General features: G+C 41.4%; 1 protein-coding gene across 1 annotated transcript; it reads right to left on the bottom strand.

Annotated features, from left to right (window-relative positions):
- Nucleotides 1–7,815: 7,815 nt before the first annotated feature.
- On the bottom strand, nucleotides 7,816–21,186 carry RGR (retinal G protein coupled receptor). The gene is made up of 7 exons (XM_053949132.1): nucleotides 20,980–21,186; nucleotides 17,982–18,138; nucleotides 17,135–17,256; nucleotides 12,007–12,160; nucleotides 11,318–11,435; nucleotides 9,762–9,875; nucleotides 7,816–8,852 (listed from the first exon to the last, which is right to left on the bottom strand). Exons 1-7 carry the CDS (start codon nucleotides 21,056–21,058, stop codon nucleotides 8,709–8,711), a joined length of 888 nt encoding a protein of 295 aa, XP_053805107.1. The 5' UTR covers nucleotides 21,059–21,186; the 3' UTR covers nucleotides 7,816–8,708.
- Nucleotides 21,187–27,926: the final 6,740 nt, after the last annotated feature.

The raw sequence follows: 27,926 nt of genomic DNA, 5'->3' as shown, positions 1-27,926 counted from the left end.
CAGCAAGCACATTGGGATCAGATCTGACTGGATCTGTGATGTGATCCACTTTCTGAGCGCTCTGGGGATGAGTTTGGAGAAACTAGGGAAATGTTTCAAAATAGTTTTGGCCTTAATATAAAGGAAAGCATTCATAGCTTCACAAGGGTTGATCACTCTCCACTGCTACCCAAGAAGATTTTAGACTTGGTTTGCATCCTTAGGAATGGATGGTCTCTCAAACACCTGCTATCAAAACCTTCCCTGACTGTTTATGTCAGAACAGGACATAAGGTGACCCTTTCTCCCTGACCATGAGGCCAATGTGGCCCCACAATGCTAACCCCTCATCCTTGCCAATCACAGCCCCTGTAGCATCATTTGAGCCATCATGGAATCATTGCAAGCACACTGATTACAGTATAGGCAGCCCTGTTTCACCAAGGGCTGAGGAAATAAAGCTGTGCATTGGGAAACTAAGGGGTCAGGGCTTACAAGCCAGGAAGGACAACCATTATCATCTAGTCTGAAATTAGGCCAAAAATGTATCTTCAGAGCTATCTTTGTCTAAAAGGTTGCAAGTGATGGTGGTTTCACTAGTTCCCCTGACAAGCTGTTTCTGTCTTTCATTACTTTGTTGCTGGGAAATTTCCCCTTATTTCAAGGCTGAATTTTTCTGACTTCAACTTTTATTCATTGGGTCTTTGTCAGCCAGATTGGAAAGCTCCTCATGTATGTCTTCCCCAAGAGCAATTACCTATGCAGTGTGGTGAAGGTATGTCTACACTTTTTCTTCAGTGAGCTGAATATGCTGAGCTTCCTACCCATCATGTCAGAAGGCATGGGCTTTTTTTAAAGCCAGAGAATTCATTTGTGACACTCACTTGAACTCGGTCCAATGTCTTCAAATCCTCTTAAAATGCAGACACTAGGACAGCATTCAGTAACCTAGTAATGGTCTTGGCAGTGCTGCCAAATGATGCTGAAATCCTTCATTATTTCTGCTTCTTATTATTCTCCCCCACCCATATTCAAGAATCTCATTAGTCCTTTTTGCAACAGCATTGCCCAGACAGCTTACATTGAGGCGATTATCTATAATGACCCCTAAATCCTTTTCTGAGCTCTGTTTTTCAAAGCAAACTCTTCTATCACGTAAATATAAGCAACTTCCATTCTTGGATCTCAAACAGTTGATCTTACCAAAATACATTTTTTCAGGTTACAACTATTAACCCTGATGGCTCATTTACCCATCTCTCTCTTAGTTACTGCTCCACACAGTTTTATGTCATCTGAAGATGGGACTATAGCACAGAGAAGCAAAACCAAAGAGTCAATGAAGAAAAAGTCTCTGGTTTTAAAATGTCCCCATTCAGTGGTATCTACCCATGAACTGTATTTTAAGAGCTGCCAGTAACCTAGTATCCAGTTCATAGAACATGTTATGTGGTAATTCCATTAAAGGTGTAATTGGCTGTATCTTACTTATCCTTACAAGTATCCTGGAGAAATTCAAATTTTCACTAGGAACACATGAGTCTTTGCATTCTATCCTTGGAAAAAAAAAATACCATGATCTAAATTTCTTCACATCTAGTCAAGTCAAATAAATTCCAAATTACTTGTTCTCATTCAGTTGGCAAAACCAGGTCCAACCATTAATTAAAAATAATTATTCCTAATTGGTAGTACAAGAATATGATTCTAGGAAGGTCTTTTCTGGCTTAAATAATTCAATGATGCTGCGTTGCCTAGACCCAGGTTTTGAAACCTTGCTGAAAACAGGCTGCAGCGAAGTGGCTCAATGTGCTGAGAAAGGACACGAAAAAAAATTCCCCCTCTTTTCAGATTTATAGTCTGTTTAAGGTGCCTTTCCTTACTTTCTGTGTGGATTCCAATTTTGGGGAGAGCTTATGTACCAAACTCAGGCTTGGAGACCATCCTCCAGGAGCTGATGTATCACGTGGTGATGGCACGCATCTCAATATGCAGATTGTTTGTAGATAAAGGGCTAACAGAAAATCAGCCCACTGTCTTGTCTCCATTAAGATTTTTATCTATTTCAAGAAAGTTGAACCTTCCTAGTAAAGGAAAGGCTTCAGAGTTCTCTGGGAAATGCAGTATTTAATCCATGCCTCAGAGGCACCATTCCATGGGATACCTAGGGCATGCTGCCACTCGAGCTGCTGAGACAGACGCACAACTGCAGGGTGCTGAAACTTCAGCTTTAAAGTTTGAACTAACTCTGGTTCAGTAGTGAAAGAGCTGACAAATATTGCTACTAAAGCACTGGGTTTGCCTTCCTTCTGTTTGTTTGATGGCATTTTCCCTGCCCCATCCGTAGTTAATACCGTCCTTAACCTGCTGCTTCTACAGCTGATTTCAGCACAACGGTTTCTCATCCAGTGTGATATAATTTGCTTGCAAACTGATTGTCTTTGAATGATGGGTCAGCTTATTGATAGAGAAATCAAGAATGTTGCTGTGGCACCTCACGGTGTAGATCAGTGGAAGAAATCTTGGGACAGTCGGCATGAATCAATGAACACCATGAAAAAATCTGTTTTCTCACTGTTCACCAAGAAGATTAAAAGAGTGGCTTCTCCAGCAATTTGAGCCTCCAACTGTTGCTGTCAAAGTACAGTTTGTTTTCACTGTCAGGATCTAAAGCACATTGGAAATTTAGCACTCTTGCTGTAGCACTTGCAAGTTTGTTCCCTATTTCCACTTGCATAATAGTCTTTGCTGGTTTTTATAACATAGAATCACAGAATGGCTTTATTTGGTTTGGAAAGGATCTTAAAGATCACCTAGTTCCAGCTCCTCTGCCTTAAGCAATGACACCTTTAACTTGACCAGGTTATTCAGAACCCCATCCAACTTGGCCTACATGTAACTATTGCTGTCTCCATTTTAAAAAAGATATATGTTTGTAGGATACAAATGTTTGTCTTCCTAGAGTCATATTTTTGTACTACAATAATTAGAAAAAAATATTTTTTAAACTTGACTTTTGACAGAATAGCAAAAAAGTATTAGGCCTTGCTTTATAGCTACACAATTATTTTTCTAAATCCCAAGAACAAATTATTGGTAAAGAAAACACATTTTCTAGCATTAGAGACCTATTGAACTAGGTATTTTCTTCTGAAACATATTTCTAAACAATGTTTAATTAGTTTACATTAATTTGAGACCTGGGTTAATTAAAATTATATTCCTTTAAAACAGGTAATTGAATTTGCACCTGGAAGACATTAAATTGGCATTTAGGTGTAAAATCTTAATTGTCTTGACCATTTCTGTGGGTCAGAGTCTCAAGGGAGGTATCAGCTCTCTGCAGCTCCCTTTGCCTCACCTCTCTGGCACTGCTCAGGGGTATTATTCCTCACCAGTGAGCCCTGTGCTTGTCTCCTGCTTCTTCTGAAACAAGGAAAACCTGTAGCCCAGCACAGTCCCTTTACACAGCTCTCCTCTTCTGACAGTTCTGTGATCTGATGTTCTGTTCTGAACAAAACCTGCTTTGGAAAATTTCATACATGGCGAACACTGGAAGAAGTGACAGTCTGCAGAAATCCAAGGGTCTCAAAGGGTTAAAAAATAATTCTTAAATCTTGCATGTACAATTTAAATTGTGTTAATAATCATTCAGACTTGCATCTCATTGAGAAGCATTTTTGTGCTTCCCAGTGCTGCTACTGGATCCTTTTGTCTTTTAATGATATACACAAAAGATTACTTTACATTATTAAGCTTCCAAACAATACCTAATGTAGACGTGTAGGCGTGTGTGTTCACCATTTGAAAATTCTTATTATTTTACATAATATTAATGCACCAGGCCCACCCTCCTTTTTTCTCTGCAGAAAGTGGAATGCCTGTTTTCATAACAAAAAGCCTTGTGAGTATTTACTGTGTTAGCCTGGCCAGGGTAGCTCATACAGACCATTGACTGTAATCCTCTGATGAACAATCTCGAATGGGAATATGAATAAAAAGGCAGATGGTACAAATATTTTTGCAGTTTAACTCCAACATGCAAACTCTCACTATCATGGGCTGAGGTGTGAGCCTCTACTTTGTCATCCTTGCAGGTGGGACACAAACAGAAATTTAAGTGAGACATAACAGGAAGGATGAGTACTTGTGACTAACACTTGCCATTCACCGTGCTATAAGGACCTTATGTTTCACTTTTTGTGTTTGTATCCCACATTGTTGAAGCAAACCGATCACTAGCACTTGGGTCCATGTTTAAGATTTTGGAAGTCCTTTTTTTCTCTGTGATGACAAAACCAGCTCACTGCCCTGTTTTACAGTAATGCTGTTCAAAGAAGTATGATGATAGACTGAGAACAGTGCAGATTCCTCCTCTGGCCCTTTTGCAGAATTGTTGTGTAATGCTCCCACCTGTATTGCAGGTGCTGGGAAAAACAGATCACAATGTGTGTGAGGCACATGAGGAATGTGCACTGCAGAAAAGCCTGACTCCCTTTTATTGAACTGTAGGGTGTTTGTGAGTGTGGGCAGTGCAGGAAAGCTGAGTCAGCCAGGTCTGGATTTGCAGCATTATTGAGGACACAGTAACTTCATTTGGAGTTGTGGGCGTTTAATAAGCTTGAAAATAGAACTGTGTAAAATGCTGTTTGAGGTGTGAGGCATTTATGTCTGCTGAAAGAAAACCTGAAGAAATTACACTTTGTATCTAGAGATAAGGAGAAAAAATTGCCTTCTGTTTTTGCTTTGAGAGTCTGTTTTTCATCAGTGTGTCACAATGCTCACTCTGACACAAATGAGCAGAATTAGTTTGCCTGTGAGAGGCATGGGAGGGTGTTTAAGTGATATTGGATATAATGCTGCAGATCACTGGGCATTAAGAAGGGTTGGATACTGAATCAAGTAACTGAAGCTTAAGGAGAGGCCACCTTCCACTTCTATTTTGATTGTGTTCAAAATCTCCCCAACAAAGAGTTGCAGTGGCTAATGTGACATAACCTGAGGTGTCATTTAATTACTTTTAACAGTGGGCACACAGTTGTTGTAGTCACTCTCATCTTTAGTGACAGGACAGGTATTAATCACTGCTGTTCATACTGGCTGTACTGGCTTAAGCTGAGTCTCCATTTTTTTGCTCTTATGCAGTTTGCTTTAGAGAATAGGGGGGATACTACGTGTATAGGAGTGTCTTGCATCCCCTGTATAACCCCCTGGCCTGTACTTTGGTTAGGGTAATGTAAATCCTGTTTCTAGCCATCTGTGACTCTCCAGAGTGCAAAAACATTATGGGATCTTGTATACTTCAGCCTAAACTACTCAAGATAATACCTTGTTGTGACAGGAGTTATCAGGATGGTAAGAGATACCCATTGGCAAGACCTGGACAACCAGCACTGCCATGGGGCACCGGGGCAGCCCATTGTGGTGAAGGCTGACTGTGCTAAGGATAAACTGTGTAATTAACTGGAAATACGTGTTGGGCTTCTTGATGCACTGCAGTTTGCTTTCAGACATTTTCCTGAAGCTTCTTTAGGCCATCAGCCTAAACACTTGTTAGTGGTCATGTCCCGTTCTTAACGTGGATAAACCAATGGTGAGAACTAGTCATAGCCAGAAGAGTGACCAGTTATCAGGTACTGCTAGGTCTTGGTGACCAGTCCCTGGAAAGTCTCATGTTTATTTCCATGTCTTTTTTTGTTTCAATTTTTTTTTAAAGTATCCATAATCCAATAAATGAGCCATGAGCAACCTCAGTTCCTCCCCTCATAGGCAGGGAGTCAGCAGCCAAGGCTATAAACTAGAGTTTGAACAGTTTGTCCAAATGCTTTGTTTATCCCTCTTAACTCAGGAGCTTTTGTAAGTTGTATAAAGGAACCCTCAGGCTGGAACAGCTATGGACCTGACTGGCTGAAAAGCATTCGTTGAAGATATTTAGGGGGGAGATAAATGACAGGAGAAATCACTCGAGTTTTGTGTACATCTTTAGGTTTAGAGGTGCAGAGTGAAACCAGGTGGAATTTCTGACCCAATGTGCACAGGAAACCATCTGAAGTGAGGTCTCTCTCTCTTGGGTGGGACAGGCTGTTCTCATCTCACTGTAATGCACTCTGCTGCCTCTGCTTAGTCCCAGGTTTATAGCACTACGCTGGGCCATATGAACACGCCCTGTGTTCTTCACAATCCATCTCTAAGTTTTGCACCATCTGAAAGATTTCAGTGACTTTGTTACCTTGCATTTCTTCAGTGGGGTCTAGAGGACAGCTTTGGTTACTGCCTGGGACAGAGACCCCATTTGTCTCAAGGCTTGAATACCATTTACCAGTTTTATGCTCTCTAAGTCATGATATTCAGCTTTACTCATCACTGCTTCTCAGTAATCAATATGAAAAAGAGTGCACAATCCTAAGCAGAGGCACGTTTAGATTTGTAGCTGTCCAACAGAATGAAGAAACAGCTCTGCTGCTTTCTACTCCCACATTAGAAAGTTTGTAGCAAGAGCAAGTCAAAAGTCAATCTGCAAATGGACTGAGAGCCAAAGTCTGAGATGAGTTCCTGATGTATGTTTCCTTTAAGCCAAAGGGACTCAGTCCCCAACCCATTGTCTTTAGCTGTTATTTATTAGATTATTACAGTCTTTTTATGTAAGCCATAATGTGTTTCAGTAGGCAGATATGAAGAACACTCCTTAAACCATGAACTTCAGAAAATGCACATCTCAAACTAATTTTACTGTATGCCCCATCATTCTTCTGCTCCTGGGAGCAGCAAACAATCATTCCATCTCTCATGCCCTGTATCCCTGGTTCAATAAGGCTGTCTCTGTTCTGAGCCAACACTCTCCTTCATTTCCTCCCTACTGTGTTCAAACTTCTCCCTGTGTTTGATCATCTCTGTGGCCCTTTTCTAGTTTATCCTCTCGGAGTTGGAATGACCCAAACTATGCACCCTGTTCACTAAGTCTGAATAAATGGTTTTCAAATGGTGTGACTGTGTCCTGTTTTGTTACCTACTCCTTTTTTAGTTCTTTTTTAGCATTCTGCTGGGATTTGTCTTTGTGACCCCGCTGACAATGGAGCTGGTGATAGCAAGACCTACCCAGGCCTCTTTCCTGAGAGAGAGATAATTGCACGTTCAGAACCTGTCACTGTAGATACATACTTAGAGATAATTTTGTGCCCAGACACATTATTTTGCACTTATCAGGGCAAACATTTTGTCATCTGCTCACTTTATAGTATGTGTACCTAAGATGTAAGTCTTAGCTGTCAGCATTAGATGTTATTATTCTGCATAATTTTGTCATGGCATTCTTCAGTGCTCTGTCAGGTAGTTTGTGACCAGATTGAACCTCATAAAGTCCCAAAGCACATCTCTGAATGGGCTCCTGCTGGTTAACTGCTGACAAAATGACATTTATTCCCTATCTCTAGACATGTTCCTTCTACCCACTGATTGTTTAGCTTGCAGGATTGTACCATTTACCCTTTTGTATCTCATAAACAACTGGTTTCTCTTTTAGTATGTTGGAAGGCATCAAAAGGATGGATCAGCTTTTTCTTTGGTTAGTTTCAAAAACCCTTTCACTGTCAGTGCTTGGAAATGAACCATATGATCCCTGTAAGTATCAATTAGGTTTGCTTTTTTTGTGCACAAAATCTCTCCTAATCTGTGTTGTGCACATATTTTTTTACAAATGGGCAATTCTGAGACACATCTTGTAATAACAGGCAATATCAACTGACAGTTTTTCATCCCATAAGCAATATGAGCAACATGGGCAAATACACGTGTTTAAAATGGACATTTCTGAGAGTTTAAAATACATACAAATTATGATAATTATGAAAGTGCCTTTTTAATTGCTCAGACTCTTTAATCACCACCGATTCACAGATTGCTCTCTTATGTAGAACATAGGGGAATTTAATGGAAGATGTGAAGTTAATTTTTATTCTTATGACATTTTTGAACAGAATCTGACTCATACCTCCCTTTAGTTTTTGCTCAATGTTCAACAAAAAGATGAATGTTTTTTATGAGGGACTATAAGCTTTTGATTGTCCTACTCAGCAGCAGCTGCACAATCCGATGCAGTTTAGTGTGTGACAAAGCTGAATGTCATGCAGTAACTCATTTCAATAGGAGCCAAGCCAGTATTCCTTACTGGGGAAACATGCTCACTGAAATGTTTTTATGGAACTAGGATGTCAGATTCGTGATGGAAATTTGGAAACGCTTGTTTTGGGTGCACTGAAAACGAGTTGTTCAGATGAACAAGCTATTTATACAGACATGTGGTCAATACTGGATACTGGTTTAATCTTCTGGTAATCCAGACATTACCATATGGACAACCTGCACAGATTGATCTGATGAGGCCTCACTGGGTAAATGAATATCCTGCTCCAGTTAATTTGCTGAGCTTTTATGTTACCTTTTATCAGGGGAAAAAATGCTTTCCAGCACATAGTTTATTCATAGTGACTTATAAAATGAGACTGATGACAATCGACACAGGTTTAAGGCTGCTTGTTTGACAAGCAGCTCATGATGGTTTGGACAGTTATCTGGAGAGCTTTCTTTCCATACTTCATTGTTTGTAGCCAGTGCACAGCCTTTCCAATGTGGAACCACCCTTGCACATACATATCAGATAATGCACTCAGTTTTCTCTTGAATTTTGCTTTCAGTGATGTACCTGCAGTAATTTTGTTTAATACCATAATGGGTTATTTAGTTTTGTTATCAACCTCTGCTTTCTCAATCTTCTGTCCTGTGAGGAACTGCCATATTCCTCCTCTGTAGTTCTCATTTCCCAGGGCATATATGAAGGCATCCACCGTTGGCACAGTCTTGGCAATAAGAGCAGGAATCTGTCATGAGACACAATATTTATTACTAGGAAAACACACCGAGAAGCCAATGGGCTGATGTCAGCCTATGTTTAGTTTCCCTTTACCAAAAAAAACCCCTGTCTTCAATGGCATTAGCTTGCTACTCAAAGACAGGGGAGAAGTAAAAGCAATTTGGCTGGTGGGAAACCCTATTCAGGAAATTATAGCTTCCAGGAGAAAGAGTTTAGGTTGGCATTGCCTGAAACAGTGACAATTCAGTTGAGAGTGAATACAAACACTTAGGAGGAGTGAAAGGTGTGCCATGGACACCTTTGGATGGATAAATAGGCTGATGCTGCTAACACACTTAATGTAGGATACTGAATACAGTAATGCATTCAGTGACCTGAAACTGGCCTTGTTTTGGGGAATGAAAGTTGAAAGGTTTGATGTGATATTACTAAGTCCCAGCAGTGGCTTTGGAGCCAAGACTCATAGAAGAAAGGGGAAAAAAGAGGCAGCAGAACCTTAGGTGTGATCAATTACAGCTTCCTTGAGGAGAGAGAAGTATTAGAAATATGCATGAGACAACCAGTCTCTTTAAAACTGAAAATTCTGAGCCGGTACCTCACTCTGGGAAGGACACAAAAAGCTCCTACATGGCACAGAACAGTACAGGTTACACACCCCAAACAAATTGCTGCAGAAAAATGCCCCTGACTTCCTAAATCTTTTGTTGATCAAAGCAGTAATGCAATGGCTGTTGTATCACTGTGCTTACCTGTTTTCACTAAAAAATTGCAGATGAACAGAATGCTTTGAGGAAAAGGACTACTTCTTATACATGTTTTTACAAGTAAACCCAGAAGTGAGTAAATTGGCAATGTTCCATAGAGAGAGGGGAGTGAGGAGAATGTCAGTTTGGGTTCTGGGGTGGCACTGACGTACCATGCGGTATTTTGGTGGAATGAACATCACATTTTCCACTGCTGCGTAGGAGCACAGGAGGCAATAGGGACCCCAGCAAATGACCAGTGTCTTCAGTGGTAAACCAGTATTAAACTGGAAAACAAAAGCAATAGGTTTCTTTGTGTTTCACAATCACACACTACAACAAATGGATGGGAGAGATCCTGTCTGACCGTGGTTTGTGTTCAGTAGCTGGAGAGGATCAGCCAACAGGATATGGGACAGAACAGTGCAGCAGCACCAAAGCCCTGATCCTGGGCGTGGGTGGGGAGGGACAGAGGTGGCAAAACACCTTATGGTAGATCAGATCAATCTGTGTGTGCTAGATATAGAAGTCATGGCCAGAAACTGCTCCTGAGGGGAGAGAGCAGTGTGAAAATTTAAAAGCTGATTAAAAGGAATGATATTTTGTGGACTTCCTAGATGGTCTTGCAGACAAACTGTGAAGCCACTGCTATGCTGGTACAGATGCAGCAGCTGTGTTGTGGTAGGAGAATTTCTCTTGTCCTTTATGCTAGGACCTATCCATGGTGTTCGTGGCCAGCTGCTCCCAAGTATCTTATAAGTATTAATGACTAAGGAAGTAATAATTTCATCCTTAAATATTCTGCATTGTAACTTGTCTGCACAGCTACAGAGTATCATAAGAGAGAAATCACATGCTAGTGAATACAAACTCACTGGAAAAAAATAATAGACATAATAATGAACACTGATATTTGTTCAAGAAATATATAGAGGGCACAAATATTTATTCCAGTCAGCTACAAACAAGTCTGCCTGACTGTCTCTGCCAATATAACATTTCTCTTGAGATCTGACTGTCTGTACTGAGTGCAGGGGTTGGGCTGTGCCCACCAGCCATGCATAGTGCCCCAGACTGTACAGCCTGCACCTCAGCAAACAACTCATATAATCACCACATCAGATTCCCATAAACCTGCCACACCAGAACAATTCCTTTGTTTCCAGCTCATAAAGATTTCTGAATTTCCTCAGCCAAGTGTTAACACAATGTGTATGGGAGGTCCTGCTCCCACCACGGGGTGCCTGCGTGTTTCCTTGCAGAGCTGTAGTTCTGTCTGACTTCCTCAGCCATAAGCCAAGGGCCTGTGGCAAAGCAGGAAATAACAATCCTTTCTGAGATAAATTTTCCTGGATAAACATTTATATGCTATTGGCAAATATTCTGTATGCTCTGTTTGTTTTTTGAGGAGAGTTGGGCCAGTGTTGATGAGGGAAACCTTCAGGATCACTGGTGCAACTTCCTCTTTGATGGGGAACTGTTTACAGCACTAGGTTGGGGCAAATGTGGCCATCTGGTAAAATGCTAACATTTCCAAGGATGGTGTTTCCATGAACTTTCTGAATGGCCCCATCCTGTGTTGCACTACCCTCCTACTCAAGTAGCACTGGGGCAAAAGGAGCTGAGTCAGTCCTTGTGTAAGAAATTGTTTTTTTTCAAGGACTTTGTCTCTACTGAATGAAGCCCTATTTTGTCACGGTGATTGCAGGGGTTCAGGGAGCTTTCTTACCTTAAAGTGCCCAGTTTTCCTGAACTTTTGGTGTATGGACTGATAGGCTGTCATCATGATGAAGCCTGGGATCATGAAATTGAAAGTGGACAGAGCAAAAAGGAATGTGACATAGTTTCTGGGAAAGGTGAGGAGAGAAGAAAAAAAGAGGGTGTTAATTCAACTCTAGTGCATCTATGTAAACTTGCTATAAGTGTTTACCAAATTGTAATTTTAAAATTGCTAAAACCACTTTTGTCAATGTGCCTAAGCTGCAGCATTTGCTGAAGGCCAGTTAAGCTGTGCCATGCTATTGTGTGTGGGATGGATAGTCTTGTAGAAAATCACAACAGGTATTTGTATTCTAAACCCAAACACCACTACTGAGACATCTGTGCTGGCCTGCATAAAGCCAAAAGCATTCTGAAATAGTTTCAAGCCCTAAGCCCAGAAAAGATGCAGCCTGTAGATGAGTGAGGGAGTGGCAGAAAGTGGAGCACCAGCCTCTCCCACAGAGGAAGCTGACTTTAGCTGTTCCGTGTGCCACCATGCGAGTCCAGGCAGCCTGGCGTGGTGCCTGCCTGCTGGAAAGGGACATCTGCTCCAGGAACAGTGCTGGGCACAGCTGGGGGGGTTTGTGTGCCACCAAGGCTGTCCCAGGGGATGGCAGCCTCCACTCTGCTCCTGTGGGAGCTGGCCCTGGCCCTCACCTGTCCCCTTTGCTGTAGTCCAGGGTGCAGCAGGTTCGGAGCGGTTCATAGTCGTATTTTCCCCACCCCAGTAAGGGCATCACGGACCAGAAGGCAGCAAACAGCCATGCAAACACCATCATGGAGGCAGCTGTGCTCCACTGCAGCCTGCTCCCTGTGGGAAGAGGAAAGGGGGTCTCCATGCCCTGAACAAAACCACTGGAAACAGCTGTCAGGCCCTTGGGCCTCAGGCAGAAACAAGCAGTTGTTCGTGCTTTGTATCCTGGAGCTGACCTGAGTCCGGAGGAATCAGTCTTCCATAAAATATGAAGGAGGCTTTTAGGAAACAGCAAACTGTACTTCCCTTTTGTGTGTTTTACTTACACAAATGCTGTATTGCTGCTCAGCTTTGTACTACACTGGAGATACAGCTGCTGTTACAAACATTATATTCTTGCATTTTGAGAATGTGTTTTAAGACACAGATGAGTAGAATGAACAGGGTGATGCAATAAACAATGTTTGAAGAAACAGAGTCCCATTGCAGAGTGTGGGTCAGGTCAGAAATGTGACTCTGCACTCACTCCCCAGCCCCTGCCTTCTTCCTTCCTGCCAGGCCAGGAGTGCATGGCATGTGTGGATATCTCACATACCCTGTTCTAAAATTACTGGTCATCAATATATATGTGAATATATATATATGTGCAACCTGAGAACAGAGCTTGTTCTAAAAATACTACCAGACAAGTAATTTTGCCCTTAAGATCATCACTTAGCCTATAACAGGAACTGTGAAGCTCAGCATTAGTAATTTTTTTCTAATTTTATAATAAAGTGTTCTCTTGTGCCTATCTCATCCGGTTCCACCAAATACTGTAGGAATGTAATGGAAGATTGGAAACTTGAGAAGACACAGGAAGTATTCATTTATGGAGAAGGCAGGCAGGGAGGCTTCCTTGCTGCTGCAGGATATTGTGCTAGCCTCACTGCTTGCATGTAAAAAGGTCTGGATAATTTTGTTATTGAGGCCAGTGTCTGTCATCATGCCCACACTGAGCAGCCCATGACGCCAGCAAGGAGAACAGTGACTTTCCCCAGCACTCCTTTCTAATCCAATCTCCCATTAGGGACAAGTAATGATGTCATTTTCACTGAGGTTGGGAAGCAATCTTTTTGTCTGCCTTTAGACAGCAGCATCATGACAGCAGGCAGGAAGATTCAGGCCAATTCTGATCTGTCCCTGAGAGGTGAAGGACTGGGGATGAGGTGCATTTATTTTTAGACCTGGTGAAATCAGCTGCTGGTTGACCCTTCAGAAAATATTCACACACATATCAGAAGCTAAAAATGCATGAATGTAAAATTAAACAAGCTTGAGATTATTTTAGTTTTACTCAGAAAAAACACTTTCAGTACAAGAACAGTGAAAGAATCGTGTTGTCCTCATGTGGCAAAAATGTCCTCCCCTGAGAAGACTGAAAGCAAGAGCACAAGTTGAGAGCAGTTCAGTTGTTTTTGTGCACAGCAGGCCATTGCTTTACCTTAAATGCCTTTTCTTGGCCTGAAAAGAATTGATATAATAGCTGTATAGGTTCTAATTCAATTAAATGCACATGTATGGGGTTCAGCATATGCTTGCAGATATAATTCTTAATTAGGGCTCAGTGCTGCCAGTTTGGTCCTATTAAGTCCAATCACTCTTGTGCTCTGGTTTTCTCTCTTTGAAAAGCAAAGGGGAAGCCCCTCTTTTCCACACAGTGAAACAGGGAATTTAAAACAATTCCTCTAATTGCTTTGGAACACAAAAACTGCTCCCTCATCATTCAAAGATTACTAAAATTACTAAAAAGATGAACTTTTAGCAAGTGCTAGATAGAACAGGAAACCGTAATCTTTTTGATCATGAAAGCCAGTTTTTAGTGATATAATCATAACTATATTGCAGGGTTTAGTTTTTGGTAACACTTATGAATGTATTTTTGAAAGATTTAGGATTTATTCAAACATTTAGCTGATTTTCACAGACTGAAAAATACATCCCTGACACTAGGCTACCTTTCAGCTTGATTTCAGTCTGCTGTTCAAAAGGATTGTCTGAAATAAAAGGTCAACAGGATTTTCTATGAGGGAGGGGAAAAATAGTCCCTTTTTCTCATTCTTGCAAATGGTTAAGTTATAATAGCTGTATAATATTAAGTTATAATATATACCAGGACAGTATATGGCTTGTACCAAACTTAATGGCATGCATCGTTTAAAATTAACTAAGCTTGTCAAAGGCAAGGCAGAAATATCTGAAAATCTGCCAAGGAAAAATATATATCAGTCATAAATAAAATAGGTGTTAGCACCTACTTCATCTGCAGTACAAAAAGCACCAGTCACTGGTGCTCACAGGTATAAAATTTCTGTAGGAATAAGAAAGCTGTAATGTGTAATAGCTTATTTTGTGCATATCATTATAAAGAGCTCTTTAAATAACCTAATTAAGGGATTTTTTTACTCAATTTTTAAATTTATTTTGCTGTGGTTCACCATAATCTTGGTGACTATCTTGGTGATTACCTCTTGCTTCAGTGAAAAACATGAGATCTGTAAAAACATCAACATTTTGTCAGGGAAAACTGATACAGGTGCAAAACTAGATGAAGGGAATACAGTCAGTGTGACAGGAGTTTAGGATTTACTCCTAATTTGACAGAGCTAACAGATGCCATTTTAGCAAATGGTAGTTTGGTAATCTTTGAATACTGATATAACAACCCAGGTTACCTCAGTTGTTAAGGATTAGATAAAAGTCACTGCAATGCCACTTTTAGAAATTGAATGCTGCTGTGAAATCCCTGCTGGTTTTGTTTGTCTTCTTTTTTATAATATTGAGAGAAGTACTGATATAAATCACTTCAGATTTTCTGTTTCCCCCTAATTCTTAAATGCAAGTTAAAAATTTTTTTTTTTCTTTCCTTTTATATCTATAACTTTATGCTGTGCTTATGAACTGACCAGGATACTTCCCCTCTTCCCAAACTTCTAATGGCAATGTGAATGGCCAGAGAGGAGCTGACAATGTCTGCCTTGATCTAAACTGTCACCTTATGTCCTGAATACCTGGCTGCTGAGAGACAGCTTCCTCGGGATCTGCCCTTCTTCACTGTCAGGCACTAACATATAACTACTTCTGTTTTCTCTTTTCCCCCTAATGATCAAATTTTAAAATATTTTTTCCCCATCTTGCTAGAGATTGACACTGATACCCTTCAGACTCCCCTGCTATTTCTCCTCTTATTGCATACTTTTAGGTTATTTCTCTAGTTCTCTCCTCTTTGCTGTAAAAGTAGCATCTCATAGACCCCAGAGCCACACTTAGGGGATTAAAAAAAAAAAAACAAACCAAAAAAAAAAAAAAAAAACAAACCAAAAAACCCACAAAAAAAACCCCCCAAAAAAAAAAAAAACAAGAGAGAGGAGAGTAAAATATCCTGACCTTCTCTGTCACATGGGGTGATAATACTATTTTCTTCCATATGCCAAGCAACATCAACCTGATTTCTGGTGAATGACTTGTCTAGTTTTCAATACACTTTAAAGGCAGAGCTTTGTCACTTAGAGCTGTGCTGACTTCCAAATCAAAACACCTGGTCAATTTTCAGAATGTTGGTGAACAAATTTGTGATATTAGCATCCAGAATGGTTGTAAAGCCCCAAGTTATCCTATCAACATAGTAGTCTCTTACATTCTCATCAGCTCTTTCTTCCCAGAAATTTGGATAGTGAATAATCAAGTGCCAAGCTGAGGAATGCCACAATGAAGGTTTTCTTGGGAAACTGTTAGGACATAACAAAAAACTGGGGATGATGTAATTGAGCCTGGAAGGAGTACCAGATCCTGGGGAATGAAGATAAAAGGCTGATAGCTTTGTATTTTAGGTAAAGGTATTTTGTACCTTCTGTACAGGCGTGCAACTCGCACCTGTGTCAACAGGAGTTTAATGTATGGATTGAGAGCACAGCCTGTGGGCTTGGTGTAGCACATCTATGAAATATGACTTAATCTTCCTTGCAATCAGCATGTGAAGAATTGAACTAGAAGGGGCTGGTTTTACTGGAATAACCACAGGGCATGAGCACCTTCTGGGTTTTTAGTTTTGTTGTTCAAAATGTTCGCTTTAGGAGTCATGTTTGGCCATCAGTAAGTAACAATTTGAGCAAAGTAAAGAAGCTTGTGCCCTTAAGGTCCTTCTGTCCTCTTAATGTAGTGCATGTTCTTGACTGGAGGAGTGCATGACACAAAAGCATTAAACTCAATGTGGCAGAGAGTAAAATGTCTTTCCCAGACATGCTTATTTTCAGGCTCTCTCTTGTAAAATACAGATACTCCTCTTCTAGCTCCAAATGCATTTCAGTGTCCAAAGGCCTTTGTCTAGACATGAAACAATGGATTTCTTTGCCTGAGCTAGATTCCTGCAGAAATTGCAGAACAAAAAATTTGGCTGCCTTTCCTCAACAGGATCATCAGACTGACCATATTCCCTGTGTGCTTTGGGTGTGTTTTGCCATTTGCTGGTGGAATCATATGGAGGCTGTGCCTGAAAGGCTCTGTGGGTAGAAAGAGTCTCTTGCACCCCAAAATGCCTGTGTGTTGCACAAAGGGGCTGCTGAACTGTGTCTGCCCAGTCATGCCTCTGCATGGGCTCTGTTCCAGCCACCGTCTCTGCAGAGGCAGCTCTCTGCTTACACCAAATTTATCTGTCAGTAGTAAACTCTGCATGGACATGATGATCTGTTTGGTACACAGCAGGGTGTGGGATGAAAGCCCAAGATGAATAGATTTTCCTTCAATATGAAGAATTGGATTTTATTTGGGATTTGTTTTAAAATTTACTTATGGATTAAAAGAAAGCATGGCAAGAGGGTCACAAATTGGATGTGATCTGGACCAGGAAATATCTCCTGAAGGTGGTAGATAATTTCCCCTGTATGGGAAGAGGTCCTTTGGAGAAACTGTTTATATTTGCTCTATCTAGGGTGTAAGAAAAACAAACTTATATATACGATACACAAATATGTGCTTGCTTTGATTCTCAGAAACATAAGCCAGCTGCCTTTTGCAGCATGTGGGTGAGGTTGTGAGGTAAATTGTAGCCCTTACTTGTACAGTAGTGATGGTATCGGTCCCAGGCAACGGCAGCGCTGGAGCCAATGCTGGCCAGGGCTGTCAGGAAGCCTTGGAATCCATGGATTTGACAGCCATCAGAACCATAGGGCCAGTATCTGTTAGCAAACAAGGAATGTGTTATGAAAATGATAGAGAAAGGTGAAGACATGTTTGGAAATTGCATTAACAGAGAGGGTAAAATGATAGCCTGTGCTCATCCTGATAATCTGTCTGAGAAACACTGCGAAAAATGTTACTGTGCTTGTTTCTAGGTATTTGCCAGCATTTTTCTTGCTGTGGTGTCTCTTACAGTACAACAGCTATTTGTACTCTTAATACTGAGAAGAAGATATAACCCTGCATCTGTGTATTAAAAAGCTGGGGTTTTTAAATTTGAAATCTACATTTCATCCAATTATCCAGATCTTTAAGATTTGCCTCCTTTGTGAGGAGCCAATTTGTCAATGTGTGCAAGTCAGTGCAACACAACAAACAGATAAAGACTTGCAGACAAATTTAGGGTCAATCTAGAGGTTCAGTGAAGTGATATTTTGATATTTTGATAAGTAGCTTCTATAACCACTGGCAAAGCTGTCTGGCTAAATGTCTTCTCTAGTCAGTCTTATAATCTATCAGTGATGTTATGCAGTAAAATCTGCTTTTCTACTTGCCTGGTAGAACCACGTAGGGTTTTGTTTTGTTGTTTCAGATTGAGGGAATGAGAAGTTTGGCTATGACTTATGGTAGAAAGAGAGCCATTTAATTAGACCTCTTAGAACTTAAGCAGTTAATTTTCATGTGGTTCTTCTGAGCATACTTTAGGAAAACCTTAGTGCCATACCTGAGGAAGCTGGAAAAGGCAGCGATGAAGGCATTGATGCAAATCCCGCAGTCGGCCAGGGCGATGCTGAGAACCAGCAGATTGCTGGGTGTTCGGAGCTCTTTGATTTTTCGGAAAGAAATAATTGTCAAGCCATTCAGACAGAAACCAAGCAGGGCTGAAAGACAGAATTGTTTGGTGTGATTCAACTTGAAATTGAAAATAACTACAATGATAGTTCAGTTTTCTTTGATGAGAGAACAATAATTACAGTGGAACCTTATGCACAGGGAGTAGATCTGTAGTGGTCAGTCTGCACACAAGTTACAAAGGCTTTCAGAAGGGAAGTCCTAGATGACAGCTCAAGCCAGGGCTTCAGACTTCTTGAGTCATGTGGAGCAGAAGCAATTTGATCTTATTTGTAATTCTGCCTTTTGTTATAAGAGAAACTGGATTGTCAGGCTCCATGCAGGGACACATGGTTCAGGGTTCAGAGCAAGTGAGATGCAGAGGGGGCAGTTCCAAGAGAGCTGACAGCCAGCACATGCTGCTGGTGTACACATGTCCAGGCCTGACTTTGATAGAAAAATTGTTTGTATTTAATATCCATCATAACATTCCTTTTTGTTTAAGCACAGAAATCCCTCAGCCATGTTTCAGTCAACCTACCTCCCTTTGGGCTTCTGTCTCAGGGTAGACTACACAGTGCTTGAATTACACCAGCTCAATCTTATTACTGTCCCTCGTCAACAGACTATACATGGAAAGGAAAAATCTAATTATGAAAAGCAGTCACTGAGAGATTTAAAAAAATAAGTTTATGGTGTTCCTCAGAGAGGGATCCAAGCAACCCGAGCTATTCACCCAGCACAGAGCTGTGCCACTCTGAAGCCCATCCTTCACTAGTTTAAACTCAAGCTTTGTCCTTTAATGCCCTTTTCAAGGCGACCTGAATTATTTTAGCTCTGATGAGGATCTGACTCAACATCCAGTCTCTAAGTCTCAGTTAGATGAGAGGCACTATGCCTTTGTGCTCTTCTTGGAAAAAGAAATGCTGTAGCACAGAAAAAATCCATATCCCCTAATTCTGTAAAGTAGTGTAGTTACTTATGCTTATTGTCTTAATTCTGCAGTTACATAAGATGGATGATTTTTTTCTAGTCAGAAATCCTGCTTCTACCTTTATTGCATTAATGGCTGATGGCATAACCATAGTAACAGCTGATGTGTGTCTATCATTGCACAACATATAACAAAATATTTCCAGGAGAAATATTTGGAGACATTTGAGATCTGCTGTTTTTATTTCCTCCCTGCCAGATTACCTCCCACCCACAGGGTAAAACTGATGTCAACTCTCTCAAATGCAGAGAAGCCTTTAGGAGAGATGTGTTCTGAGCATATTTAGAGTAGAGCTGAAGTTATTACTATATCAGATTTTTTTCTATCTTTTCCTTCTTTTTGGAAGCCTCAGGCTTTACCAGATTCTGCTTCCTTGAAGGTCAGCATGAGTGTACAAATAGAGAACTTATTTATTTTTTTAAAAAGCGTTGAATTTTCATTTCTAGATCAGCAAATATGTTCACTTAATAAAGTGAATGCAAGTCTTCACCACAACCTTTTTTTGCAAACTGCACTTAGAAGCTGCCACAAGAAAAGGAGAAGTCTTCATTGCCTTTGTCTCAGAGTGTTTCAAAAAGTGAATTAATCTTTGATTGTTTAGATTGGTCTTCTAACCCAGATGACAATAAAATTTTAATGCCAATCTACTGGGCTCATTCTGCCTAAAACTCTATGGAAAATACTTATGTTTAGTAAATCACAAATGTATTAGACTACACCTAGTTTTAAGTGAAGGTTGTCATGGGGCTCTTTGCTGGAACTTCCACAGCTGCAGGACCCTGGCAGGCTGCAGCCCCCAGCACAGGTCAGGACTGGCAGAGCCATGGTGCCACAAGCAGGTCCCCAGCAGGACCCAGCTCTCAGGCTCTGCCAGCCCCCAGTGCTGTCCCTGTCCTCCTGCTGCTTCCCACCCCTCAGCATCAGAGTGCAGGTCCTGCCAGGCTGTGCACATGGCTCAGGGACTGTCGGCCAGGCTTAGTTCTGTTTAGGCAGCAACCTGCCCCTGGGCAAGAAGTTGAAGCTTTTTCCCCTGTCTTCCAAGGAAGAGTGTCTGACAGCATTTCCAGCTGTCCTTTGCAGCCAGACACGAGCTCAGGTGCAAAGCAAAGGTGGGCGGCCATGCTCCACGTTCATGGGGTGAGCTAACGAGCATTTATCCCACTCTGAGGGTGCTCACAGCTTCTCCTCCTCTGCTGTTGGGCCCCACAATTCTGACATCCCCCTCTGATCAGCACTATGCAGGAATGGGATCCCAGGCCCTGGGACTGACACCAACATAATCACATTATCCTAGCTATGAGCCTTTGTTAGCTGTCAGGTAGATATAAATTCACAGTTGTGGTGCAGTCTCTCAATAAGTGGAATATGCCTTAAGAAAAGATCACATTGGCTAAATTAAATTGATATGGTTTGTTACTTTTCCCAGCAGCCATTAATTGCAGCGCTACCAATTCAGTCTGGATGTATGCTAGCAGTTTGCAGGTTTCTTTGGAGCTATCATGTTTGATTGTAAGACAGCCATCACAACCCACAAAACATACAGTCCAATTTTATTGAGAGATTATCAGTCATTTCAACTTCTTTCACCAGAGGAAGATAAAATTGCCTTTAAAAGTCAACAAGAAAATATTACACTCCAAGTTCCGCAGAAGAGAGCTGAGTAGCAAGTACTTCACTGCCACAGCTATGCACAGAGTGCAGATCTTCACAGCAAAAAGCTTGCAGCTCACCCAGATTTACTCACCAGAAGTAATGGGTGGTGGGTGATGTAGCCACAGTAGCCAGGGTCAGCATACCACAAATGCTGCTGTTCACTTCAATTTTCCTTCCCCCCTCTTACCAGAAATAATAGGAGGAAAAAGATCTTATTGCTGCCGAGGTCCCACACCAAACTTACCTTCAACCAGCAGGGCAGTGCCAATGGCAAACACTTCTATTTCAGTGAAGCCTTCAGGGAGAGGGTGTGCAGTGACCATTCTTATGGTAAATATGCCAAAAGATTTAACCTCTGCCCTCTGTTATAGCCGTGGGGCTGCCTTTTCTCTGGATCTCTCTACTTCCAGTAGCCCAAGGCTTCTTAAAGGAGCAGCTCACGTGCAAACACATGCTGTTATTATATAAAAGCTTTGGGGTTTTTACTCCCACCACTACAATCCCTGCAGGAATGTTATTAATGATGGGACTAGCATCAACCCGCACTCCCCCTTCCCCTGCAAATCGTATTTCAGACACCAGCAAAATGAAAGCATTCATGGCAATTACAACAAGTTCTTTGTAGACACAAGATTAAGAAACCTGTCCAGTTAATTTTGCAACACTGGAAAAGAATTAAATGTTGTGGAACAAAGGAAACATGTAATTGGGGAGTGACCTGAAAAACAAAGGGGCATTCATTGAGTTGATAATTACAGGAAAAGTATGAACCAATAATTTCTGCAGCTTGTGGATCTTCCCCTCACCCATTTTTTTAGAAACTGGCCAGTGTATTTTTCTGGTAATGACTGTTCTCTATATTAAGATATTTCATTTTTGTAACTGAGGCTTAAATTAATATGCACACTGGCACAGCTTGATTAAAGACAAACACAAAGTACTGATTTGGGGCCCTAAACATACAAGGACGTGAGTGAGTTGCTCAGTGGAAAGCACTCACAGGAATCACCTTACTGTCCTTTTGGAGATGTTTGGGGACTGGAGTCTGGGTGTACAGTGGCTCTGGAGTATGTGCAGCTGCAGCTTTCCAACCTCCATTGCTTTAACAAAGTGCCACTAGCATGATAGTGGCTTCTTTGATACATAATTTTCTTCATCCTGATAATCCTACTGCAAAACAGGAGCAGAAAGGGATATGAGCACAGGGGATATGAGCTTCCCCCAGCTCAAGCCCCACGCTGTGCTGACCTGGCTCCCTGTTGATTGAGGTGTCAGAGTGAATTCACTCCAGATGCCACAGAGCTTGTTCAGTTCTCCTGACTACGTGGTGAAGTTTACATTTCAGGGGTGCATTTACAGTCAGGGGTGTTGGTTGAAGATGGTGGATTTTTTGCAGTTTTCCTGAAATCTGTGCTTAAAGGCTGTGATGCCCAGGAGAACTGATTAGAGCTTCAAGGCTGTTGTGAAATCATCTTGGTGAGGTTTTTTTCATATCTGGTATTCAATTTACAGTTCTTTTTGATGTAGGTAATTGCCGTGATGGATATGCTCTTAGATTTTGAAGTAGAATTCAGGAGGGTATGATATTTGTTAGGCTATACAGATATTTGGTTTAAGCAGAGTAAAATTACATTGCACCTCATAAATCCATTGTTATGTTTGCCTTTCACTCACCTACATGTCTTGATGACAAAGAAGGTGACAGTCCGGCCTCCTAGCATGGCAAATGAATCATATAAACCTGTGTTTTAATAGTGATCCATTGTATGTTCTTGCAAAAATATTAGTGCTAGATCTTGTAAATGTGCTGTAAATCTTCCTAGTGTGATAGTTCTGAAAATGGATGGCTCATTGCAATGCTTGTCAACATAAAGCTGCACAGCTCTAGACTGGGGACAAAGGACACAGATATTTGAACTGCCCTCCTGAGGCCTGTCAGGTACTTTTGGTTGCCTGCCACTATATTTCACCTTCGCTCCCAAGCAAGTATCCCAGATGTGTTACACTGCTGGTAGTTTTTGTGGAGTGTAGTAAAGTCTGTGGGGCAAACTTTGCTCATTCCAATACTATTTCTTCCATGAAAGTAGGCTACCACCCCAGTCCCCTTGGATTTAAAATACCTTTATTAGATTATTATTAACTTGTTAATTGCTCTTCTTAAATTATCTTAACAATTTCCATATCTAAATCTCATTTATTTTATCAGTGCAGAGTCGAATTGCACAAGTCAGTCACAGGCAAACTTTCCAGTGGCAGTTCAGCATCTGACTCAAGTGAAATTCACTTTGACAGAAACTTCCTGCATCAGTCTCTAAAGTCCTTTGCTGATGCTGTGTTAAGCTGACTTTCTAAGGGGACGTTGAGATAGTGTGGAATGATATAGGGTCCAATATGGCTGCTAACTTCAGTTATAAGTTCAGGTTGTAAATGGTTTTCTTCAAGCAAAGAGGAGGTGCAAATAAGGAATAAATTACTGACTTTGATAGAATCTTCTAAAGATAGTTCTTTTTCCAGTTGGTAAAACAAAGCTGCATTCATTTCCTTTCTGTCCTTTTTATGTAAGATGTAACCTCACATTGTGTATTCCTGTGAAGTCAGGGAAAACATGCAGATGATAACAGGTTTGCAAAAGACACTCATTAACTTCTTAGTGATGAAATTTTTAGTTATGACTTTCTATTTTATGCACTCTTTCAATAGCTACTTGCTCTTTCCAAATTGAGGGGGAAAGGTCTTTTTGCTCAACCTGATGTTATCCTAGAACTACATAATTTTAATCCCAGTGATTTCCTTTCTGCATCAATAACAGATCCATTTCCTTTTACCCTCTCACTTAAGAATATTTCACTGGTTACTAATCTGTTTGCAAGGAATACACAGAAAAAGTATATGATAGGTTCTTGCCAGATGTTCCTATGGATTTCATAAAACTGTAGAGATTTGGTGGGAGCATATTAATCTTTGTAAAATATGCATTGGTACAAGCACAACAAAAAAAGGTGCAGTGCAAAGATAACAGAGTGCTCATGCACTCTGAATTTTCTTCAAGCAATCAATGCAGATTACTGACACAGTATTTTATATTCACAGCAAGAACTTTGCTAAATTGATGTGTTATTATTCCTCTGCCTTCCTAATCCTTTCTTCTGATTCAGGTTTAGCCAAATTTGACTTTTTATGCTGAAATACGCCTTTAAATGAAAAACTGCAGCGTTTCAGCAGAAGCAGGCGGGGAACGCAGTCACCCAGAACTGCAGTTTGGTATCACTGAAATGAGTGGTAATCTTGGTCCTCATGGGAAAGGCTTCTTGCCAAAGAAAGGAAACAGAAAGCGTATTGTCTGGAGACCTTCTAGTTGCAGTTGTGTAAATGTGTTTCAGGGGTGATAGGGAATATGACCCAGATTGTAAATAGGCACCTGGTGTTGGCCATAGGAGGGATGAGGCAGGGAAAAAGTCATCACAGCAGTGTGTGGACAGGCATCAGCCCTTTGGAAATGCCTGCAGCCACATAATAACCCTTCTCCTCAACACTCTGTATAACACAGTATGGCACTCTGCTCAATCTGATTTTCTCTGCAGTTGTCTCAGAGCTGTTGAAGCAAGATGAAGTGGTGAAGGCCTGGGCAGGGCCCAGGAAGCTTGGGGCAGGCAGGAGCCAGTGGCTGTGCTTTGGGGAGCGAGCATGGCAGCCCCAGGTGTGGTGGGGATCGTGTGAGGGACCCAGGGCAGGATGGGGTCCAGGGGTGGAGGTGCTGTCTGTGCAGAGGGAGGTAGAGGAAAGGGCTCACTTGCAAGTACAGAGAAAGCATCAAGGTCAGGGATAATATCTGTGGAAAGCTCCTTGGCCATGCTGAGCAAAAATGAAGGAGCTGTAAACTTGGTGGGAAGTAAGAAAGCCAGGAGGGGCAACTTCAGAGTCAGAGCCAGAGCAGTGCTGTGTCAAAGTCTCTTCATAACAGGACACAGATCCACCACCTGCTCCCCAAATATCATACCTTAGCCCTGTGGTTGGCTCCATGAGGATGCAATGCCTGGGACCAGGCAGCACTGAGACTGGCTTCCCTGCCTGCTGCTGCACCTCAGTCTTTTGATAGTCAGAACTTCCTGTAGAGCTGGGAAGCATTGCCTCTACTGTTTGAGTTACCTCTCCAGAGACAGGTAGTTTAATTCACCATAAATTGAATTTGTAATTCATAAATATATATTTCCACCCAGGCTAGAAAATTAATAAAGTTACTAGAACATTTATTACACCCTAGACTTCTTAGCCTTTGCTGGATGTACCAATCATGATGGTTATCAAATATGTATAACTGTTGCCCTGGTCTGTTACCCATCCCTCAAAATGCATTCTAGACACTTATAAATGTGTTTTTCTTTCAGTTAGCCTACTAGTTTTAGAGGCATATACATATTCACAGTATAATGAGATGTGCTGTCTCTCCCTGCTGAACAGTGATGTATCTCAGGACTTTGAAGGAGAAGGCAGTCCTACAGAATGCAGGATGTACCTAACACTGGTAGTGTATTTCCCCCTTGATGCTGAGAAGAATAACTCCTCCAGGGATTACAGTTCAAAGACCAGTACCCAGTTATCAAAAAACCCTCTGCTTTCAAGAGGGGCTTTAGTTGTATTAAGAGAGGATTTGCACACCAGTTCTCCTGTTTATTACTGCTCTTGTAAAAAAGCAACGTGATTCTCCCTGAACCATTTCTCATGAGTCTATGCTACTGACCATGTATGTAGATGAACTTCCAGACCACATATGACATAAGCACATCTTTTTCCTGTCATTGTAGTATTGTATATCTTGTTTGTCTCAGCAGTCTTCTACCAGTGTCTGTATGTCGGGATTTCCCCAAATTTCCTGATGATATTTCCCTCACAAACATTACTTTAGCCTGAATTCTGTATAGCTTTCCTCAACTTCAGTGTAAGATCTGTGTTTACTTCTACAGGGATTAATCACTTCTAAATTTTTTCTCATATAAAACCCAAATGCGTTAATTATCTAGTCTAAGCTAGGCTTTTGTTTACTGTTACTGGATGGAATGGGCAGAGAAGAATAACATAAAAAATAAAAACAAGGTAAAAGCTTTGCTTTTCCTGTTCTTTGTACTTTTTTTTGGTTGTTTTGTTTTCCCAAACATTTTCTTGGTCCTTGTGAGACTTGCAGCTTCCAAGAAGTATACTAGAATGGCCACAAAGGTATGTACTCAGCCTGCAAAATCTTGGGGCTGTATTCAGGTAAATCAGAGTAGGAAAGCTGGTGACTGTCAGACTGGCAAGAGGGCAGAGGGTGGCTGTGTAAAACACTGTGCTCCATCTGCATTCAGGAGCCAGATAAACAATGCTGGAAGTTCTTGCATGCCTGAAGAAGCAAAATAAAACAGCCACTGTTTCCTAAGCAGAGGTGACTCTGCTGGGCTTAGACTAATACTATTAAGGTCCAAATCAGAAAAGGTGGTTGCAGTCAGCAATATTACTGCATGACCCCCTCTGTCATGCAGCTGAGGATGCTAAGCCCAAAGTTAGCTGATTTTGTTGAACTGAGGGAACTGCACTGGATTTTAGGCAATAAAGGTACAATAGAGATATGGGACCAGGAATATAAACCTAAGAAAGCGTCACTCATTTAAAATACATCAGCTATGACCATGGTATGTGCAGTCATTAAATTGGACTATTGGGGATGTGTATGTGGCTGAGGCATCTCAGAGAACAGTACTTCTTTCAGTGAGAATGATGCTGCTGGACAGACATTTATGCTGTTCTAGGTGTATGTTTTTGTAACTCTCTGATAATCAGTTCCTCTGCTGCCTTCCCTCTGTAGAGGAGTTCACAAAGGGCTTGTCCCAGAGAATTTTGCTCTGGGGCCCTGAATGTCCAATCCTGGTGGAATTTGCCTGTCACTGTGGGGCCTTTGTAGAAGAAAAGTAGAAGAGCTATGGCCATGGTGGCTGGCCCACTCCTCCCCTAAGGTGAGGCAAGAGTCCAGCTTATCTCACTGGGTGCTGAGGGGCTCATTCTCCATTGGACCTGGAGGCTCTGCCCAGCCCTTCACATCTGCCTCAGCCAGGGCGAGGTCTCTCTCGCTGCCTGAGCGCAGAGGGAGCAGACAGGGAGACACCGGAGGGGGGTTGGGTGGCACCCCTCCATCCTCTGCCAGGCTTTGCCCTGCTGACCACAGTGGGGCCTCGTGGCGGCTTCTGCTGCACGGACAGAAATGGGTACAGTGCAGCATTCATGAGGGAGGTGTGTGAGTGCTGCTCTCCCACGGGCCAGAGGTCTGCCCTCACATCTGCTCTTCTGCTCTGGCTGTAAAAAGCACAAAACAACCACCACTGATAGGCTTGTAATGTGCCATGCCAAAAGCTGTGTGGGTTTATTTTATTTCTTCAGCATGTCCAGAGCTCTGGTAATGACTTTGGTCCTACAGGTCTGGAGGAGCTGCCTTCAGCAGCATTAAGTGCGAGATCCAATTTAGAATGACGTCGTGCATTAACGTGCGCTCGGCTTGCATCAGTGGGAAGGATTTTCCGCTTTACATGTGCCCTGCCAGAAGCTTCTTGGAGGTGCATTTACCTAATGAAATTGATTTAGTGTCTGGCCTGTGCTGCCTGCTAAAAAAATCTTTCAGACAAAATCATGACAATAATGTATTTTGTAGCTTTCACTTATGCTAATATATGCTGTTTGATTTGCTTTATGCCATATTTTTCTAAGTATATGGAGAAAAGAAATAAAACTAAATTCTGTCTAATTGCCATATTAAAAATGAACTACTTAGTGGAACATGCTGTATTTGTCACTCAAGTTTAGCTGGAGAGTTTGTGAGGACAATCTTCTGATAAAACATTTCTGGCTTTTCTGGGAAAAAAAAATTGGAACTATGATGTCAAATAATTAACTAAATCTTATTAAATACAAAGCAATTTTTTTCCCTGAATTATAACCCCACCTAAGAAAGATAAGAAAGACTGCCATGGCTGAACACAGCCGAACTTTGCTGACAGTAGACTTTGACCCCATTTGCTTTGCATTTATTTACACCAAAAATATAAACAGGAGATTTGGTTCTTCTCAGAGAATGGAAAACAAATTCTTACACTTCAGATGAATGACACTTTCTGACTGCTTCTTTGTATGTTTTTTGCTACAACTGATATTTTTAGTTTGGTGCAGAGA

Source organism: Vidua chalybeata, chromosome 8 (assembly GCF_026979565.1).
Source record: "Vidua chalybeata isolate OUT-0048 chromosome 8, bVidCha1 merged haplotype, whole genome shotgun sequence".
Classification (NCBI taxonomy): domain Eukaryota; kingdom Metazoa; phylum Chordata; class Aves; order Passeriformes; family Viduidae; genus Vidua; species Vidua chalybeata.
The sequence above is the reverse complement of the archived record's forward strand: the minus strand, read 5'-3'. Positions and strand labels throughout refer to the sequence as shown.

Excerpts from the sequence above, each read along its gene's own strand:
- RGR (XM_053949132.1), bottom strand. The coding sequence starts at position 21,058 with ATGGTCACTGCACACCCTCTCCCTGAAGGCTTCACTGAAATAGAAGTG. Across the intron at positions 18,139-20,979 it reads CACTGCCCTGCTGGTTGAAG|CCCTGCTTGGTTTCTGTCTG; the intron begins GTAAGTTTGGTG and ends TCTGTCTTTCAG. Across the intron at positions 12,161-17,134 it reads ATACCATCACTACTGTACAA|GGAGCAGGCTGCAGTGGAGC; the intron begins GTAAGGGCTACA and ends CTCTTCCCACAG.